Genomic DNA, 18,993 nt, shown 5'->3' with positions numbered 1-18,993 from the left:
GATCAAAGAAGTCTCAGGCGGATGTCTATGAAGCGCACATTTCAAACCGAGCATAGTAATGAACAGCATGAGAAGACTGACCTCTTTAATGCTAATTGAGACGCTAAAAAAACTGGAAACATTATCTGCATCAAATAAATCTAATTTTTATGAAGATTCCAAATATGTAGGATTGATGAAGTTCAACATTACCTATTAAAAGGTATTTGTATGACAAAATCCGGACGGTTTTTATTAGCATAAAATGACTTTTTTTTTCTATTTGTGGGGCCATCGCAGCTAAAGACACTCATTCTTCAGCTCAAACTGATCAAACACTTCAAAGATTCACTCTTCATCCCATTTAAATTCTTTCTTACGACCTCTTCCTACTCCATTCGGGGATGAGCTGCTTAAGCACAATTTTAGCGTAGTTTTTTTATGGATATAGAGCCAGGCGAACAAGGAAACAAAATTTTCCTCATATGGTTCCCTTGAACACCCAGCATATCTTCCTCGACCTTTCGAAGCACCTACATTTCAGAACCATGCATGTCAACTGTCACTTCTATGGCTTCCAATATTCTAGTCTTAGTTCGGGGAATTGTCTTCCTATTCCTCTAAACTTTCTTCAACTGTAAAAACGGCCGGTACCTTGGCTACTCTACTTTTTACATCCTCATTATATCCACTGTCTTTGAAAATAATACTCTAGGTAAGTGAGGCTATCCACTTGATTCGCAATCGAAGCAACTCAGTCCATAATATTACTTTTCAATCTTACTTTTGCACAACGTATCTTAAAAACCCCCTAAAATAGATTCATTTCACTAATATTGCATCTAGGACATCCAAATCATGTTCATAATCTAAGTCTAGGAGGGTTTTACCTTCCTGTTTAATTCCTTGCTCTCCCATAGCCTTTGTCATGTTCCTTAGGAGAAGCCTTTGACATATTCCTTAAGTCCATCAAAGTAATCCAATACAAAGGAGTAAGAAACAACCCTACTTAACCCCTGATTCCACTCCGAACATACAATTAGCCTCACTTCCTACCTTAACTACAGACATATCGTCTTCTTTAAATGACTTGATTACCCCGACAAAGGCCGTAATAAGGAAATCCCGGGGTTTTAAAGGCTGGAGCTGTTCCTGTGTTGTGAGATGGTTTAGAATCTCCATTCACCGCATGAGACATCATAAACTCCTTCCAGCTACCCAACTCCCATTTACATTTTCATAAGTATTTATGGAAGTTAATAGCAGCATTCTTTATTTGGTGTATTTTTTAAATATTACAGCTTCGCAAAAAAGAACCAAAAAAGGCTTTCTTCAGCCCAAAGTTCCATCAAAGATGCCCGTCATACATAAAACTAGCCATGGAAAAGTTGTCAGCCAGCAGTTGAACATCCGCAAAGCGTATTTTGCACTATGTAAAGAGAAGAAAATCGGCTTTAATTCAGAAAATTATTGTTCATTTGGGTGGAGGGGGGAGGTGAAACTATGTAGAACTTTGAAGCCGAAAATTTAGAAATTTAGATCTAACTGGTATTTTCCCTTATATTTGAAGGATGAAAAATTGACTTCAGTAAAAAAGTAACACAGTGCCTTCAGAGATCCAAGTTTGTTGATTCCAGTGTCAAAAAAAAGTTTAAATATAGCACCAGAAGTTTTTGAATGCCGCTTCTCTAATTCTTTAATGACATAAACGCTTTTTAAGATGGCAAGTTTTATCCGTTTCGCTATCACCTAATTTTCTGAGGTGCTCAATCATGATTCTTGCCCTTCTTCATCAAGGTAAGTAGTAATTAATTCATAGACCTTAAAGGTCATAAAGAGTCTTCTAATAAAACAAAATTTACCATAGGATATTACATACTGAGAGTATTGTCACAAGATTCGATTACATACGTATTGTGCAAAGTTCAATACAGGCAAAAATGTTTTCGAAGGGAGTTTTTTCTCTCTGAAAGTATTGTTTAATGCTAAAATAGCACCGTTTATTCTAATAAAGTACCAAGCCTTGGTGGAAGTCTCGGCTCAGCACAGTCCTTGTTTCTTTGTTCAGTCCTGATGTCAGGACTGAATACTTTGACTAAGACTAATACTTTGACTAAGGAAGGGTTAGTTGCATGACTCTGCAAGGTCAGCTACCGTGGGTCGGTTGAGATCACAGTTAAACAAATTCCATCAAATACAAGTGCAAGTAACAAGTAAGTATAGTTAGGGTTTCTTCCCTTATCTTATTTTAATGTTCCGTGTCTAAATTTAACATACAATTAAAGAAAATTAAGTTCCTTTATAATAAAGTGCAATTTATTGAAAAACCAAATGGAACGGACATGTGCTATGTGACGCAACAAAATGAAAACCAGTGGCACAATAGGATACCAGTAATCCAACATACTGAATTGGAATGATATGAAAGTTAATCTTTTACTAATTTGATTACATAACCTTTTGCCTTCAAGACACCACGGCACTTGACCAAAGCTTGATACCTAACAGCCCAATCCAAACTAAACTCCTTTAACCAGTTGCATCCAGTAGATTTTGCAATTTCTTCGATGGTTTTCTTTGGCAGAAGCTCTGAAAGAAGAATTAAAATAAAAGCAATGAAAGATTAAAAAAGATAAAAATTAGACGGTCTTTCGAGCGAGAGAGGGAGAAAGTGCTTCTACTGTGTTTAAGATACAATACTCTAACGTTGCCTTGGTAAAGAGCCATGTACCTCCCATTTATATTTTTTTCCTGACCACTTAGTATGGAAGGAGCAATCGCAGAAATAGACGGGGCGGGGGGGGGGTCCAATCAATTGGAAATTCAAAGTCCTAATATTCTTTTTCAGGTTCAAAAGTAAACGGAGGGCAAGCAGCCTCCCTCCATGCCCTTTTTTGCTAACCATTCCATCTTCATAACCCACAATATACCTGAATGACAATGTATATCACGTGCATGGTTAAATCTGACTTGTTCTCGAAATACACTGTGATTAACTGCACTTAGATGAAAGTTATAAAACTGTCTATCGATACAAAATAACATGACTTCAAGCTACAGCAATTAAATTTACTATCGACGCAAAACTGGACTTTTTCCCTATGTACTTGAGACAGAATTTAATTTCAATAAAACAACTATTAGAAACATTTTAAACTAAATCCCGCTGCATCGATTTACAAGACCCAAAATATGGACCTAAAACTTGTTGCACCTCAAATTGGCTTGAAACTTACAGGGCAAGCAGAGCAGGGCTGCCACCTGTATCACAAAAGTACTTTTTTAGCCCTATTTCATTATGTGTAGCGCTGTAGCACGTGCTCAGGTTTGCCAAAATAGCACGAAAGTGCTATTTCATTACTATTTTACCTCCATTACAGTAAATTTTTTAACTATAGTACCGGAAATCGCTGTGCAGCACGCAAATTCGGGCTATTTATGCACTTTGGGAACTGAGAGTGGTGGCAACCCTGAAGCAGAGAGGGCCGTGCAGACCTGGTTACATTTTGACCTAAATGCTACAGAAAGCATTTAGGTACATTACATTACATTGTATTTTGCTAATTTGAATTTCTTCATTTTTAAAGAATCATTCTACCCTTGTTTGCCTGTCATTCTACGCAAATTAACGGTCCTATGTCAATTTTAAATTCTTGATCAACCTGCCTGGGACTCTAGGCGTAACAAACAAATATGGTCCAATAAGAGAGTCATAGTTACTCCGGCCGTTTATCCGTGCCACTTAATTAAACACTTGGAAAACTATAGGTTCAATGACTATCTACCTTAGTTCTGCACTAGGAATGACGCATGGATAGATGATAGATAGACTTAAAGATTTTTAATTAAAATTAAAGTTTAATTATAAGATTTTCAATTAAAAATCAAGTAGTTGTGGGCATCAAGCCATGGCTAATTGTAGAAAAAGCTAAGACAGATAGTTCGACTGAGTGAGAGGCAAATCTGGGATAAGCCCAAATTAGGATTGATAAAAAAAATTGTCAGTTCATTTTTTAGTAGATAAGTCTATCTATCATCCATCCATGCGTCATTCCTAGGGCAGAACTAAGGCAGATAGTCATAGAACTAAGATAGTCATTGAAACCTATGGTTTCTAAGTGTTTGGTTAAATGGCACGGGTAAACGTCCGGAGTAAGTATGACTCTCTTATTGGACTAATATTTGTTTGTTAGCCTTTAGAAAGGCACGCCCGCCTAGAGTCTCAGGCAGGTTGACCAAGAATTTAAAATTGATTGTCTACCTTAGTTCTGCCCCAGGTATGACGCATGGATAGATGATAGATAGACTTATCTATTTACAATCCTAATTTGGGCTTATCCCATATTTGAACTTCAAATATACATATGTATAATTATTGAGATTTTTTCTTTCTTGACCGCTTATAGAACTAAGATAGTCATTGAAACCTATAGTTTCTAAGTGTTATGTTAAATGGCACGGGTAAACGTCCGGGGTAAGTATGACTCTCTTATTTGTTTGTTAGCCTTTAGAAAGGCACGCCCGCCTAGAGTCTAAGGCAGGTTGACCAAAAATTTAAAATTGACTATCTACCTTAGTTCTGCCCTAGGAATGACGCATGGATGGATGATAGATAGACTTTTCTTTTTACAATCCTAATTTGGGCTTATCCTAGATTTGAACTTCAAATATACATATGTATTATTGTGGAGATTTTTTCTTTCTTGACCCCTTCCTATAAATGAAGGTAAAAGTACACGAACGTAGGTACCCATCCTCTCAAGCAAAAATTTCGGTCTTAAGATGAAATTTGCAAATACACCACTGACCAAGAGTTTTAAAGATATTTTTTAATAACCGAACGAATTCACTTCTAAATCACGTCTGAGTAGCAACTGACGTTAACGACACATTGACAGATACTCCAATTCCACCCCACCCTCCTTGAAGCTTCTCTTTCGACCACTTTCTTTCGACCACTTTCCAAGAAAACCCAAAAGATTTAGGATCAATTTATTTCTTATTGCATCACCTAATCTAATTAAAACATTATTTGGATTACCTTTGGGGTCATTATGTGTCAGAAGTTGTATGTCATTGGCTCGAGCAAAACTGGCAAGCTCGGGTGGAACAACACAACATGCCTCCAAATTTATCTGAACTATCTCTGGTTTCAACTGAAAAATAATAAGAAGAGTTTGAGCTAAGACGATAAAAATAGAACACTAAGTCCTAAGGGCTGAAAAGTAGAACGCTTTAGCTTCATACAGAGCCATATAGATACAAGTTTACTGAAAAGGGCTATCACAAGCTCTAATGACGGCAAATATCAATTAAGGAGCAAAAATAAATCAATCAAGACTAAAAAAAATGAACTCAAAATAATGGCATATAAACATAAAAGAGACGAAATGGGATAAAAGAGGGAGAAGAAACAAGAGCAAGTAAAAGAAACACCATTTAATTTTTCGGCAATTAAGAATATAATTTTTTATCACATCCGACAGCGAAGCAATACAGCCAGGCCGACAGCGGAATTGCTAGCAAGATTAAGTGGAGAAGTCAAAGTCGAAGTGGAAGATCAAACAGCTTTTCGAGAACAAATTTTCAGCACAAGACTTTTAAAAAGTGTTTTTTGGAAAAGGTAGGCATAATCACTTCTCGCATTTATCAAAAGTCTGGAATTTAGCTCGCTTAGGCAGGCATGAACACAAAAATTTACCCTCTTTAAAACTTTAATCTGACAAACATTTTGCTAAGGATTACGCTTAACTAAAATCGGAAGATAGTCCTAATCGGAAGATGATCGTATTTCTTTTGTTCAATTTTCTTGAAAGAATGCATAACATGAAATAATTTTAAAAACAACCAATATTTTCTGCAAAGTGTCTTAAGAAAACTTACATGATTGCACACACGATATTAACAAAAATGTCTTATCTCCTGATAAATACATTAGAAAAAACTTCAATGCAGTGTTTCCCCTTTTCTTTTCAAACAATCTTTAGAACCTCGGCAGTTTTTGGTATAAGATTTGGTACCTTGAGATTGAGAGCCACCTACTGATTTTCTATTAACATTAGTTTCGCTACCTAATTTTTTTATTATCAGGATATGGACTAGGTCCGCTTCCATGTTTCACAGTGATCCTGGAATGCACTTTTTTTTTTAGAAAGCATTTATTGTGTTCTGTGGAACAAATAGGTTTGGGAAAAGAGGTTTTGTCTGCACAACGGAAGAGCTCTGATCGATCCACTAGTAGTACAAAGCGTGGAGAGAGTGACTACTAACTTTCTTTTTTACATCTGAGATAGAAGATATTCTAGCCAAGTTAAAAACAATAAAAGAAAGAACAATACAATTCGGTAGTTTCTACATTGCTTTATCTCAAAGTATTCTATGGAAATGTTAGCTACAAATAAATATGGAAAAAATTCCATAGTAGGAAAGTGACAAAACACAAAATCGCAAAGAAAAGAAGAACGAGGACAATGAACAGCCGGTGAAAAAAAAATGAAAATTATGCAAATATTTTGGTCAAGACCTCCGCTAGACCGTCCTCAGTGCAGAACAAACTGATAAAAATACATAAAAAAAGACAATACCTTAAAACAAAACACAAAACTAAAATATGATGAACCTGTCTCAGTTAAGTTACCCTTTCATCGTTACTGACAAAGGGTCATCATATTTTAGTTTTGTGTTTTGTTTTAAGGTTTATTAGTTGTTGTTTTTTTATCAGTTTATTCTGCACTGAGGACGGTCAAACGGAGGTCTTGACCAAAATATTCGCATAATTTTCAAGAGGCAAAGGTGGAAAAAATGACTGTCAACTTTGACAAATCTGTAATTTTAACCATTTCTTTTTTTAAAATCTACGCCAGTTTTTAAACCATTTATTCCCAGCGCCAGTCACGTGACCGAAATCAAACTGCTTGGTGTTCATATCATTTCGGATCTGAAATGGAACAAACATGTTGATGGCATGTTAAAAAAAGCTAATTTGGCCATCAGGTCTCTGAAGTTGTTGGCTCGCCATGAAATCCCTGCACCAAACCTCCTAAGCATTTATTTCTCTTTTATTCGTTCCACACTTGAGTACTGTTGCCCTGTATGGCATTTCGGGCTGGCTAAGCAACAGTCGAACCGGGTTGAAAGGGTCCCTCCTAGTAATCTCAAAAGCTCCAAAAGTACCGTATATATCCCTCCTTAATCAGTTTCAACTTCAAACCCTACACTCCCGTCGTTTAAAACTCGCCCTATCCTTTAGTAATAAAATCCTGTCCAGTCCTATACACCGAAATAACCTCCCGCCCCAAAATCAACCGGCACGGATAAGGCCAATCAGGTCCGTTGCAGAGCCTGTTCCGAAACTTCAACCTGTGACTGCTTCCCATGCTCGTTATGAGCTTAGTTTTGTACCCTCGTTTGTTGGTTGTTTAATGCCGGTTCGACTTTTTAATCCAAATTATTTTTGTTAATTGTATATATTATAATTTTGTGCATGTTAATTTTGACTTGTCAAATGATTTTCATGTGTATAAGACAAAAAAAATAATAGTCGGCTATGTCCGTCGCATGTCTTTTGAATTAAGTGAATTGAATTGAAAAGTGAAAGAATTCATTAGCCAGTATGGTCTCAGAAATTATTTAAGTAGGAAAGTGATCTACAAACGCTGAAGCTCTAGCTCTTTTTCTGTCAGAATTCTACCTTGTCTACAAGAATATGTTTAAAGAAATTTTACTTCAATATAAATTGGAAAACAACAGAAAACAGAAAGCAAATAACAATAAATATTTAAATACCCTTGATTTTTCGTGAAGCAACACGAAAGTTTGAGTTTCCACGTCGCTGACACCAAGACAGGAGACAAGCCCATCATCAACTAAGTTTTCTGCAACAGGCCATACTTCAAATAGCTGCTCTTTTGGATGAGGCCAGGCCACCACAGCTGCATCAAATTTCTCAAAACCAAGACTTTGCAATGCTAAAAACGAAAACGTTGCAAAACTGAGATAGAATTGCCGAAAAATAAGTCACATACATTAGATTATACATACACTGCCTACTAAGTTTATCTTTCGGTATATAATTCTTATAGCAAGATCCCTACTCCTTTTATAACAATTTTGCAATATCAGCAGCTTATGGATTCAAAACATAATGGGACTCAATGTGCGCATATTTCGTTTTCTCCCTGGAAATAACGATTATCTTTTATTCAGTATCATAACATACTAACAGGGAAATGTATAAGTTGTACGATGGCTCCCTAGGAAGCTAGGAAGATCTGAAATTCCTAAAGCAAAATAATTTTATACGGGCTGAATCTTTCGAAATAAAGTTTTAGTGTCCAGAAAATACATATCGCTTTAAGTCCCAGCAACACTTTTTTTTGTTTTATTTTTAACCCTAGTTCACCAAATAGTAGAACCAGCGTAAGAAAAATATCAGGGTAGTGGACACAAGGATGGCTAAACAATATAATGTCAAACTTGGTATGAGATATAATTAGTAATAGACTACAATATAATGTAATTATAAGCCTAATTATTGAATAATGATCAGGGCCCTTCAGAAAGGGATGATGCCTTTCTTAGAAATCAAAAGATTAGGCCAGAAGAGATTCAGCGTTGGACTACTGATACAAGTGCTTCAACAAGTTTATTTTGCATAGAAGTATTAAAGAGAGTTATAATGAAGAGTCCTAATATAAGTTAAAATTACTTGTAAAGCACATTATAATTCGGATTCAGGTGTCTGCCAACCGTCTATTAAAAAAATGGAGGGATTTCAATTTTCCAAATAGACAAGGACTTTGTCTGATTATGGAGTATTTTGGCAGATGGAATGCAACATTTTCTTTTGAGGAGTCATAAGCTTGCGATTGCTTGTTTGATTTGAAGATCTGAGAGGTTTTTACGCTAACAATGAGCTTCCTGCTGAGGATCCTTAAATCAACCTCACTAGATTAATAGTAGCAATAGACAATTTTATTTTAAGAGGCTTTAAAGCCTAAAAATATTTTCTCTTTAATTGTATCAGTTTATTCTCTTTTTGTACAAAGCTTTATCGGCTTCGAAACACCCATGTATGTATGCTACCCTACATTTTGAGTGAATTCCACTATTATAGTGCTAAAACCACAACCATCAACCAAAACCACAACCTAAAACCACAGAGAATTATAAAGTTATAATTCTCAAAAGACTTAAAAAAAAAACATATAGACCTTTCAAAGAGAAAATCTGCAGAAATACAGATGTAGCAGAATTTAATCGACCCAAAAAACTCGCTCGTTCATAATGAATTGGCCGATCTAAGTCACTCGGTTTTCGCTAAAAAAGAAAACAAATTGGCTCGTTCACAATAAAATAGCCCGTCAAATTCGCTCGTTTTTGCTAAAAAAAACTCGCTCGTTCAGAATTAAATGGCCCATCAAATTCTTAGATATTGTTGGTAAGGAGCATTAAAAGCACACAATTTAAGTACAAAGTATATTTAGGAGCAATAGAGCATCCTTGCTACGGAAAAGACTCAGTAGCACCAATTCACAAAAATGTAGGGAGAAGGAAAGGATTTTTTTCGATTTTCTTTAAATGATGATGCCAAAAAAACAACATTGAGCAAACTTACCTAAACATGGGATAGCGGCTACTTCGCTGCTTGGCAAAATCGTGAACTAATCTATCCAAATCCAGTTTCTTTACCTCATCTTTTTCAAAGGCCATGATCATGAGATCACTGAGTCTGTCGTAATGCTGAGAAGAATCGTTCATTGCTGGCAGTGGACACAGGCAAATAGCTTTGCAAGAGAAAGCTGGAATTCTATGGCATGGTCATCGACATGGAGAATCCCTTGATAATGACACATAACCCTTTCCACTTTCGAAAGTTCAGGAAAATCCGAACTTGAGGGGTCGAAGGCAGATAAAGCATCAAGCATAGGCATATTTTGCAGGAAACATTGGTCCATCTCTCTCGTGAAACGGTCTATTACCTCAAAGTACAGAAGTTTACCGGAGTCTGATTGAACTGGCCAACCAGTATTGCGTTTATCGGTTGTTGATTTTGAAAGAAAGTATTTGAGACGAATGGAAATGGCTTTATTTCTCTTGCTTCGAGCACTGGTTTAGATTGTGGAGATTTCGATTCCTGGACATCGCGTAAAGCCAAGAATTCGGATATACTTTTGCTTAAGTTGTTCCGTCCGTTATCACTTCTCTGCTTTTGGAGTGTCTCATATGTCCCAGAAATCAGTACAAGTGCCATATAAATGAACAAACTTTCGGATTGAAGTTGCTCTGATAAACAATTTACAATGACTAATACTTTTTCCAATATCTGTAAAGTTGAGACAAAAGAGGCAGAGTTGATTATGTCCAGTAGTCCTTTTGCTTCACACGCTGCCTCACCGTTGGAACTATCAGAGACTGCGACAAGAAGAGCAACAATACAATCAAATCTGGCCTTCACCTTCGAAATAGAGTGGACTGCGTAAAACCAGAGTCTTGACGGTGCTCTCAAGCTCCAAGGCTTTTCACCCGCTAATACGTTGGGATTCCACAAATAGCTCGCGTCTAGCATTACTGCATGATACAAATGCGCAAAGTCTTTGCACCACAGAGAAAAATTCCGAAAGTTCTCTCATATTTTTTAGGCAGTCAGTCAAAAACAAGTTTAATCTGTAGTCGTTACAGTGTACATAAACTGCATGAGGCACCTTCTCGCTAAACTTTACTTGAGCTCCGTTAAATTCCCCACTCATAACGGAGGCGTTGTCATAACATTGGGCAATACACATCATCAAATGTACACCAAGCTTTTCTGTAGTGTCACAAATCGAGGTGGATAAGCTCTCGGCGTCTAATTTGTGCTTGTGATAGCAGCCGATTGGTCGCTCCACTACTTTTCCATTTGATATGTACCTGAGTAGGATTGCTATTGTTCTTTTCTAGAAACGTCTTTTGTCTCGTCGACAAGAATAACAAAGTAATTAGCTGATTTTACTTCTGAAATAATGTCTTAGCGCAAGGCATTTCCAACCAGTGTAACTGCGTCATTTTGGTATTGATGAGTGCAATAGTGACCATATCGGTACTCTAACTTGGCCTTTAGCTTTTCGTCACCTTTAGATATTTCCTTCACCAATTCAACCAAATTACCCCACTTTACAGATGTTTCTGACTCGTCATGACCCCTCAAAGCAAGACCCTGGCGGCCAAGGAAGCAAATAGCGCAAAAAACGTACTTCACATGATTTCTATTTTCCTGAACCTCTTGAGATCTGGATTAAATTAAGACATTCGCTATAGATCTCAAAGTATCAGTACTAATTATCTTAAATTCCGTCCATGCTAACATACTGTGCCTATGTCTTTCAGAACCATCATGTTGCTTTAATAGAGCAGAACTGTCTTTCCACTGGCAAAATCCTGACTCAATGAAAGCCCCTTTTCCAGAAGTTTCTCCGACCCTTAGAGTCCCCATAGAAAAATGGCGGTAAGCAAAACGAAAAACGAAATTTAAGTTTTTCGAGTATTCAATCCATTCCTTAGTCACATTTATTTATTTATTAATACCAAATACGGTAAGCTTTCAAGCTTGTCGCACTTACAGTAATGTGCACTGAATTTCCTTCAGTTAGAAATGGAAGCTCAATTTATTCTCTCAAGAATAGGTTGAGCTGGTTTGTCGTGACGTGTCGTGGAGATATCTGAGAAAGGTTCTTGACTGTTACTGCAACTTGAACCCACAAAGGGTTCAGGTCTGCAGATCGGACTTGCCTGTTGACCTGCTCTATTTATTTTTCCGCTTGTTTCCAAAAGACTGTCAAAGATGGGGGAATTTGTCTCCACTAACCCGACACTTTGAGCGCTGACACTACTGCCAGTTTCTTCATTTTTCTTCCGCATTTTCACTTCAAAAAATCCAAAGTTTTTGTCGCTTTTTACTCATAGTTTGATTATGCATTCTTTACAAGAACAATAAAGAAATACTGATCAACTGAAGCTTAGTTTTGAATGAACCCTACTCAGGAATCAGATTTTCGGTCGAGGATTGGGTAATAAAATAGCGTAGACACGCTCTTAGACATTTATAAAATAAGATTGTCTCCTAATGGTAGAATTAGGGTGGTACAAGAGTGGGACAAACAGAACATTCCAAGACAATGTCATCGAAAAGTAACAGTACTATTTAATAGCTGTGAAAAAAAGAAGCACAGGGAGACAAATAAAAACAACCAGTTATCCAGTCTCACTGGTTTAATATAGCACATAACTAAAATAGAAAATAGCTGTGAAATACAAATAAGAAGGTAATTTTCAAATCTGAATTTTAATTTCGAATCCCTAATTTGCACCTCTGAATAAACTGTAATGTACAACTCAGTCAGCAAGAAATACAACACACCAAACAGTATTACATTTTATTAAAAAATTATCAAAGAAAAAAAGATACTTCAGTCCTTAAAAACGAACCGCATATAGTGCATCTGTGCATATAGTGCACTATATGCACTATAGTGCATTTTAGTGCACGACAGTGCACTATAATGCATATAGTGCACTGTATGCATATAGTGCATCTGTGGATGTTAACATTTTGTAGAAACAGCGTTTATGTATATTATTCTCCTTAGTATTTCTTTTTGAAAAAGATAGACCAGAGACTAACTATTATGGGTAATTGTTTGCATATTAAAGGCCTTTTATGAAGTTCGTCCAAGTTCACTGCACTGTTCTTTACAGCAGGGTTACCACAGGAAAAAAGAAGGGAAACCTGAAGAGAAAAGGGAGAAAACGAAAGCTAGAAAATGCCATGTTATATACACATACACATACTGTATACTGTATACCTATACAAATAACAGCTTCTTATTCAGCTTATAAACTTAGCGATCCATCGAAATTCGTTTCATCAAATATTTATTTTGTACATAAACAATAGTTGAGCTCTTTTCTTATAGCATTTTTTATTTACTCAAGTTCAATATATATCCAAATAATAAACTTCTTTTATTGGCGAAAAGGTTTCTTTTAATTATTACCTGTTTAAGACCTAATGCGTACACGTACAACTTTTGACATTCCATCTCTTTGGAAATTAACATTATGACGTTGAATTTGGAAATTAATATAGATACAAAATTATGGAACTTGTCTGTTAAACAGAACATCCTCGAGAAGTGAAGTTAGGTTAATCCTAATGAAATATACCAAAATCATGATGACAATATAATTCTTTAGAAACAAAATTGTGGAAACTATGACAATGAATTATGGAAAGCAGAATTACACATAAGCTAACCAAACTTGACCTAACCCCTAACCACCTCTAAATATTAAATATTTAATTAAAATATGTCTACATCGTGGTTATCTCACTCAAAATAAGCAAATCATAACATATGCAAACCGGTTTTATCAGATCTAGACAGCACAGGATGTTCTGTTTAACAGACAAGTACCAAAATTGTTAATCTGGTATTGCTAAATGACAAATTTCTTGAAAAAAAAGCCATGGTACTAAACTAAACATTCGAAACATAAATGGAAAATGCTTCAAAATGACCTTCTTTGGCTTTAGAAATGACTGTTTACAAAATCCTCAGAATTTGTTGTTTTTTTACCGTCATTTTACCAGTATTATACGAATTCTAAAACGACCATCCAGTCAGCAGAAATAGCTAAAAGCCTGCAACCTATATTCTAACATAATATCCAACCATTCTCCCCTCTTAAAACCCAAAAAGATTCCTCCTGAATCCCTTTTTAACTCCTTAAAAAAAGGAATTAAATAATCCTCATCAAGTCCAAACATTGGGCCTTGCCCCTTTTTTTGAATCGTCACTCATTTAATATACACCTACCGGTTACAAAATATTTTTCGCAAATTTTATCGCGTTTACGATTTTTCAGCGAAATTAAAACAATTTTTAATAACAATTGTTTTCATTATTAATCCAACTATTTACACGACACAAAATATTAGCAAGAGATAAAAGTCTTTTATCTCTTACTAATTATTTTAATAAGTAAAAGAAAAAAAGAAGATAACAAGCAATCTAATGCAAAAATACAGGTACACGTCGTTTTACCAAAACAAAAAACTTAAAAACTTTTCATTCAAAACTATTATTCCCAGGGGGTGATGGTGCGGTGGAGGGTTCTAGAAGGAACAAACTTAATCCTAGATAAGACAAATATACAGTGGTTTTCATAAAACAAAGCAACTATAAAGTAATATAAACACCATTTTTTAAGTTTTTGCCAGGATATGGGCGTTTGAACTAAATTACAAGACATTCCTAGTTCTTAAAAATAATTCAGCAAAAAAGAGCCTATTTCGCAAACAACACGGCTTTTGCAAGTTTCCTCTCGAAAAGATGATGCAATTTTATCATAAAAGGTAGTATCAACAAAGGGTGGAGATTGAATATTTAAACGTCAAAATTATTCCTGAATATGGATAGAGGATTCAATATTGAAGTGGATACGTCACAAAAAAGTAACTTTCCAGACATTGGGTCCCGTTTTTACTTTCTTTTTATTTTAAATTCCACTTTTCTTCTTTAATTTGAGCTATGAACGCCTCGAAACAAAGCCTTCTTGATTACACAGGCGAAATATTCGTGGTATCCCCCAGGAGAAGTTATGAAATAAGATCAGATATGGCAATAAAAATTATTTCAAATAAGTTCGCTTTCTGGTTGACTAAGGCTTTTACTTACTTCTTTGTGTCACGATTAAATAATAATAATAATAAAACAAATTCAACTGAAAGTGAGGAGCAACGTTAGAAATTTAAAACAAACAGGAATTATTCCGTATATGAAGGGGCTGCCACCTCCTTAACACTTCGGTCTTTACGCTAAAGCTTTTTATTATTTTAAAAAGCAGAGTTGTGACAAAGAGTCAAACTTGCCTGATATTTTTTGATGGGTAGCACTTAATGACTTATTATAACTTAATGAATCTCATATATTTGGAATTAGCATAGTAAACTAATTCTTTTGATGTATCTAATCGATATCAAAATTCCATTTTTTTTCAGTTTCGGTTATTATTGAGCCGCGTCACTTTTTACTACAGTTCGTTAACACAAACTGGTAGATTAACACACAAGAGGCAGGACGAGACAAATTGTGGTGTAGTCCCTGGTCTCATAGGAACTAAAACTAAAGCGTGCCTCAAGGGCAATGTCGAATAATTTTGAATTTATCATGGAATGATTTAAAAGGCATTATATAACAAAACATAAATTTTACAGAGGAACAAAAAAAAACAAAAAAAAAAACATACCAATGACTTAATTTTAAACTTTGATAATTCCAGGTGGTTTAAAAAGAAAGGCATTTGAAGCCTTTAAAGATACATAAAACGAATGTGTTATTAAAGGGTGTATATCCCAGCAAAATACCTAGGCAACGATAGGGAACAATTTAAAAAAATCCTTTTAAATATACTTTTGGGTCAGTAGTGTTAATTGGAAGGGACGCAGTTGCTCCCCTATATTCTCCCACCCCCCTAGATTTTCAAAAAACCCCTTGTTTTAAATCTCCATTGAAGCGTGTCTTTTTTGGTAGTTTTATTGAGAAAAAGAGAAAAATAGCAAAATTTCTCTCCCTCCTAAATTTTGAGTAGCACATATCTCCCCTACATTTTCTTGAGCTGACGCCACTGTTTGAGTTTAAACAAAGCTTCTTGCCAAAAACAAAAGATTCGGGAATATGACTGGATCAATAAAAATAACATATTTATCACAGAGGGAAGGAGATACAATATCTAGTTGGACATAAAACATTCCATAGGATCTATTGAATTACCTCCAACGATTTACCAAGGCTTGTAACAAAAAGGAAGTACCTTCATTAAAAGCTTTGTATATCTTCATCTCGTTAGGTACATTCATAAAAAGTTTGGCAGATATCTTTAAGGTAGAACGTTCTTCTTCGTTGATTTTTATGGCTTTTGGAATCAGATGAACCTACAAAAAAATTAAACAAAATTAAAAAACAAATGAGGATCGCTTGTTACCACGACAGCTCTTAGTAACACTGATAGTTAACTTTATTGGTGTAAATCTTAAAAAAAAAACTGGAAACTAGCGGGTCGAGGGGGGGGATCGGTGGACCCTAGGACCATGGTATTTTTTCTGGCGCCCTCATTCCTTGTTTTTTCCAGTTTTCACTCTTTTTTTCAAAAATTACTGTGTCAATTTGGTCAATTATTGCCCCCCTTGCCAAATTGGGCCTCCCAAGATTTTGCTTATTGGTGCCCTTGTCAGATTGCCCCTTTCACACAAGATTTTGCTCTAGATACACCCCTGATCCTGAGGGGGCAAACTCATTTTAAAATGAATAGCCTAAATATGAATGAACTAGCAAAACTAGCAAAGAATGAACTACCAAAGAATTAAACCTAATTGAGAGGTAGACAACCTGTCATGTATGGATAACATGGTAAAACACTAAAACGAGATAGTTATAATCAAAATATAATCATCAAAATTGTTTATGTTTAAAACGGTTAGAGAGGACAAGCAAAATCTAGGGCAAAATTGGGTCTGGTGGTAGAAAAAGAGGATTGGAGCGGGGAACCAACCCCATTACAATTTACACTCTGGTTAAATTATTGTCGAGTAAATAACTATTTATTATTAGTATTAGCGCACTGCTTTATGAATTCTCAGTTTACTGGGACAGTATTACTACCGTCTGATAGGTACTGCAAATAGTTCTACTATAAATGATTTAATTAGCATGATCTTAAGTTAGACACAGCTAGTAAGGAGCGACCCGGCTCAATAGTAACCAAAACTCTAAAAAATGGAATTTTAATACCAAGAGCTACATCAAAAGAATCGCATTTTAATGCTGATTTCAAATATATAAGTTTCATCAAGTTTAGTCTTACCCATCAAAAGTTACGAGCCTGAGAAAATTTGTGTTATTTTAGAAAATAGGGGGAAACACCCCCTAAAAGTCACGGAATCTTAACGAAAATCACACCATCAGATTCAGCGTATCAGAGAACCCTACTGTAGAAGTTTCGAGCTCCTATCTACAAAAATGTGGAATTTTGCATTTTTTGCCACAAGGCAGATCACGGATGCGTGTTTTTTGTTTTTTTTTCCCAGGGGTGGTCGTATCGACCCAGTTGTCCTAGAGTGTTGCAAGAGGGCTCATTCTAACGGAAATGAAAAGTTCTAGTGCCCTTTTTAAGTGACCAAAAAATTGGAGGGCACCTAGGCCCCCTCCCACGCTAATTATTTTCCCAAAGTCAACGGATCAAAATTCTGAGATAGCCATTTTATTCAGTGTAGTCGAAAAACCTTATAACTATGTCTTTGGGGACGAATTACTCCCCCACAGTCCCCGTGGGAGGGGTAACAAGTTACAAACTTTGACCTGTGCTTACATATAGTAATGGTTATTGGGAAGTATACAGGCGTTTTCAGGAGGATTTTTTTGGTTGGGGGAGGAGTTGAGAAGAGAGGGATATGCTGGGGGAACTTTCCATCGAGAATTTGTCATGTGAGAAGAAAATTTCCATGAAGGGAGAGCAGGATTTACTATCATTATTAAAAAAAAAACAATTTAAAAATAAATGTGAAAAAACTTTTTCAGCTGGAAGTAAGGAACAGCAATAAAACTTAAAACAAACAGAAATTATTACCCATATGAGGGGCTCACCTCCTTCTAATACCTCGCTCTTTACGCTAAAGTATTTTCAGTAATTTCAACTATTTATTCTACGGCTTTTGTGATTAAGGGGTCATTCTTAATGAATTGGGATAAAATTTAAGCTTTACTGTAAAGAGCGAGGTATTAACGAGGGGGCAAACCCCCTTATATACATAATAACAAGAGCTAAGAGCTCATATGGCACTTGTGACGAGGTCGGAAGAGCCGAGAGCTCATATGGTACGAGGTCGGAAGAGCCAAGAGCTCATTTGGACGAGGTCGGAAGAGCCAAGAGCCAAGAGCTCATTTGGCACTTGTGAGAAGGTCAGAACCTAAAGTTAAACTTTATAGCACAAGATCCTTCTAAATATCAAATTTCATTAAGATCTGGTCACCCTTTCGTAAGTTACAAATACCTCAATTTTCAAAATTACCTCCCCCCTCCCAATTCCACCAAAGAGAGCAGATCCGGTCCAGTTATGTCAGTCACGTATCTTAGACAGGTTTCTATTCTTCCCATCCAGTTTCATCCTGATCTCACCGCTTTAAGTATTTTCTAAGATTTCCGGTCCCCCCAACTGCCCCCCCCCCCAATTACGTTTGATCCGGTTGAGATTTAAAATAAGATATCAGAGTTACGAGGTCCTTCTAAATATGAAGTTTCATGAAGATCCGATCACTCCTTCGTAAGTTAAAAATACGTTATTTTTCTTATTTTTCAGAATTACCCCCCCCCCCCCGCAATTGAGCGGATCCGTTCCAATTATGTAAATTACGTATGCAAGACTTTTGCTTATTTTTCCAACCAAGTTTCATCCCAATCCTTCCAATCTAAGGGTTTCCCATCATTTTAGGTCTCCCCACCCCAAACTTCCCCCAATGTCACCAGATCCGGTCAGGATTTAAAATAAGAGCTTTGAGCCACGATACCCTTCTAAAAATCAAATTTCATGGAGATCCAATCACCCATTCGTAAGTTAAAAATACCTCATTTTTTCTAATTTTTCAGAATTAACCCCCCCCCAACTACCCAAAAGAGAGCGGATCCGTTCCGTTTATGTCAATCATCTATCTAGGACTTGTGTTTATTTTTCCCACCATGTTTCATCCCGATCCCTCCACTCTAAGTGTTTTGAGCTTTGAGCCACGATACCCTTCTAAAAATCAAATTTCATGGAGATCCAATCACCCATTCGTAAGTTAAAAATACCTCATTTTTTCTAATTTTTCAGAATTACCCCCCCCCCCCCAACTACCCAAAAGAGAGCGGATCCGTTCCGTTTATGTCAATCATCTATCTAGGACTTGTGTTTATTTTTCCCACCATGTTTCATCCCGATCCCTC

At 36.1% G+C, this 18,993-nt stretch overlaps 1 protein-coding gene across 3 annotated transcripts in view; it reads right to left on the bottom strand.

The window, feature by feature from the left end:
• Positions 1 to 2,277: 2,277 nt before the first annotated feature.
• The window catches only part of LOC136041306 (glutamate--cysteine ligase regulatory subunit-like), a 45,483-nt gene continuing 28,767 nt past the window's right edge, over positions 2,278 to 18,993 (bottom strand). For all 3 annotated transcript variants that reach the window (XM_065725931.1, XM_065725930.1, XM_065725929.1), the window contains exons 4-7: positions 15,829 to 15,949; positions 7,765 to 7,946; positions 5,021 to 5,135; positions 2,278 to 2,568 (exon numbers count right to left, since the gene is read on the bottom strand). In XM_065725931.1, the coding sequence (XP_065582003.1) occupies positions 2,408 to 2,568; positions 5,021 to 5,135; positions 7,765 to 7,946; positions 15,829 to 15,949 (579 nt within the window). In that variant the 3' untranslated portion in view covers positions 2,278 to 2,407. The remainder of the gene's footprint in view (positions 2,569 to 5,020; positions 5,136 to 7,764; positions 7,947 to 15,828; positions 15,950 to 18,993) is intronic.

The sequence above is a fragment of the Artemia franciscana genome, unplaced genomic scaffold (genome assembly GCF_032884065.1).
Source record: "Artemia franciscana unplaced genomic scaffold, ASM3288406v1 PGA_scaffold_131, whole genome shotgun sequence".
NCBI lineage: Eukaryota > Metazoa > Arthropoda > Branchiopoda > Anostraca > Artemiidae > Artemia > Artemia franciscana.
Note: the sequence above shows the minus strand (reverse complement) of the source record. Positions and strands in the feature narration are given on the sequence as shown.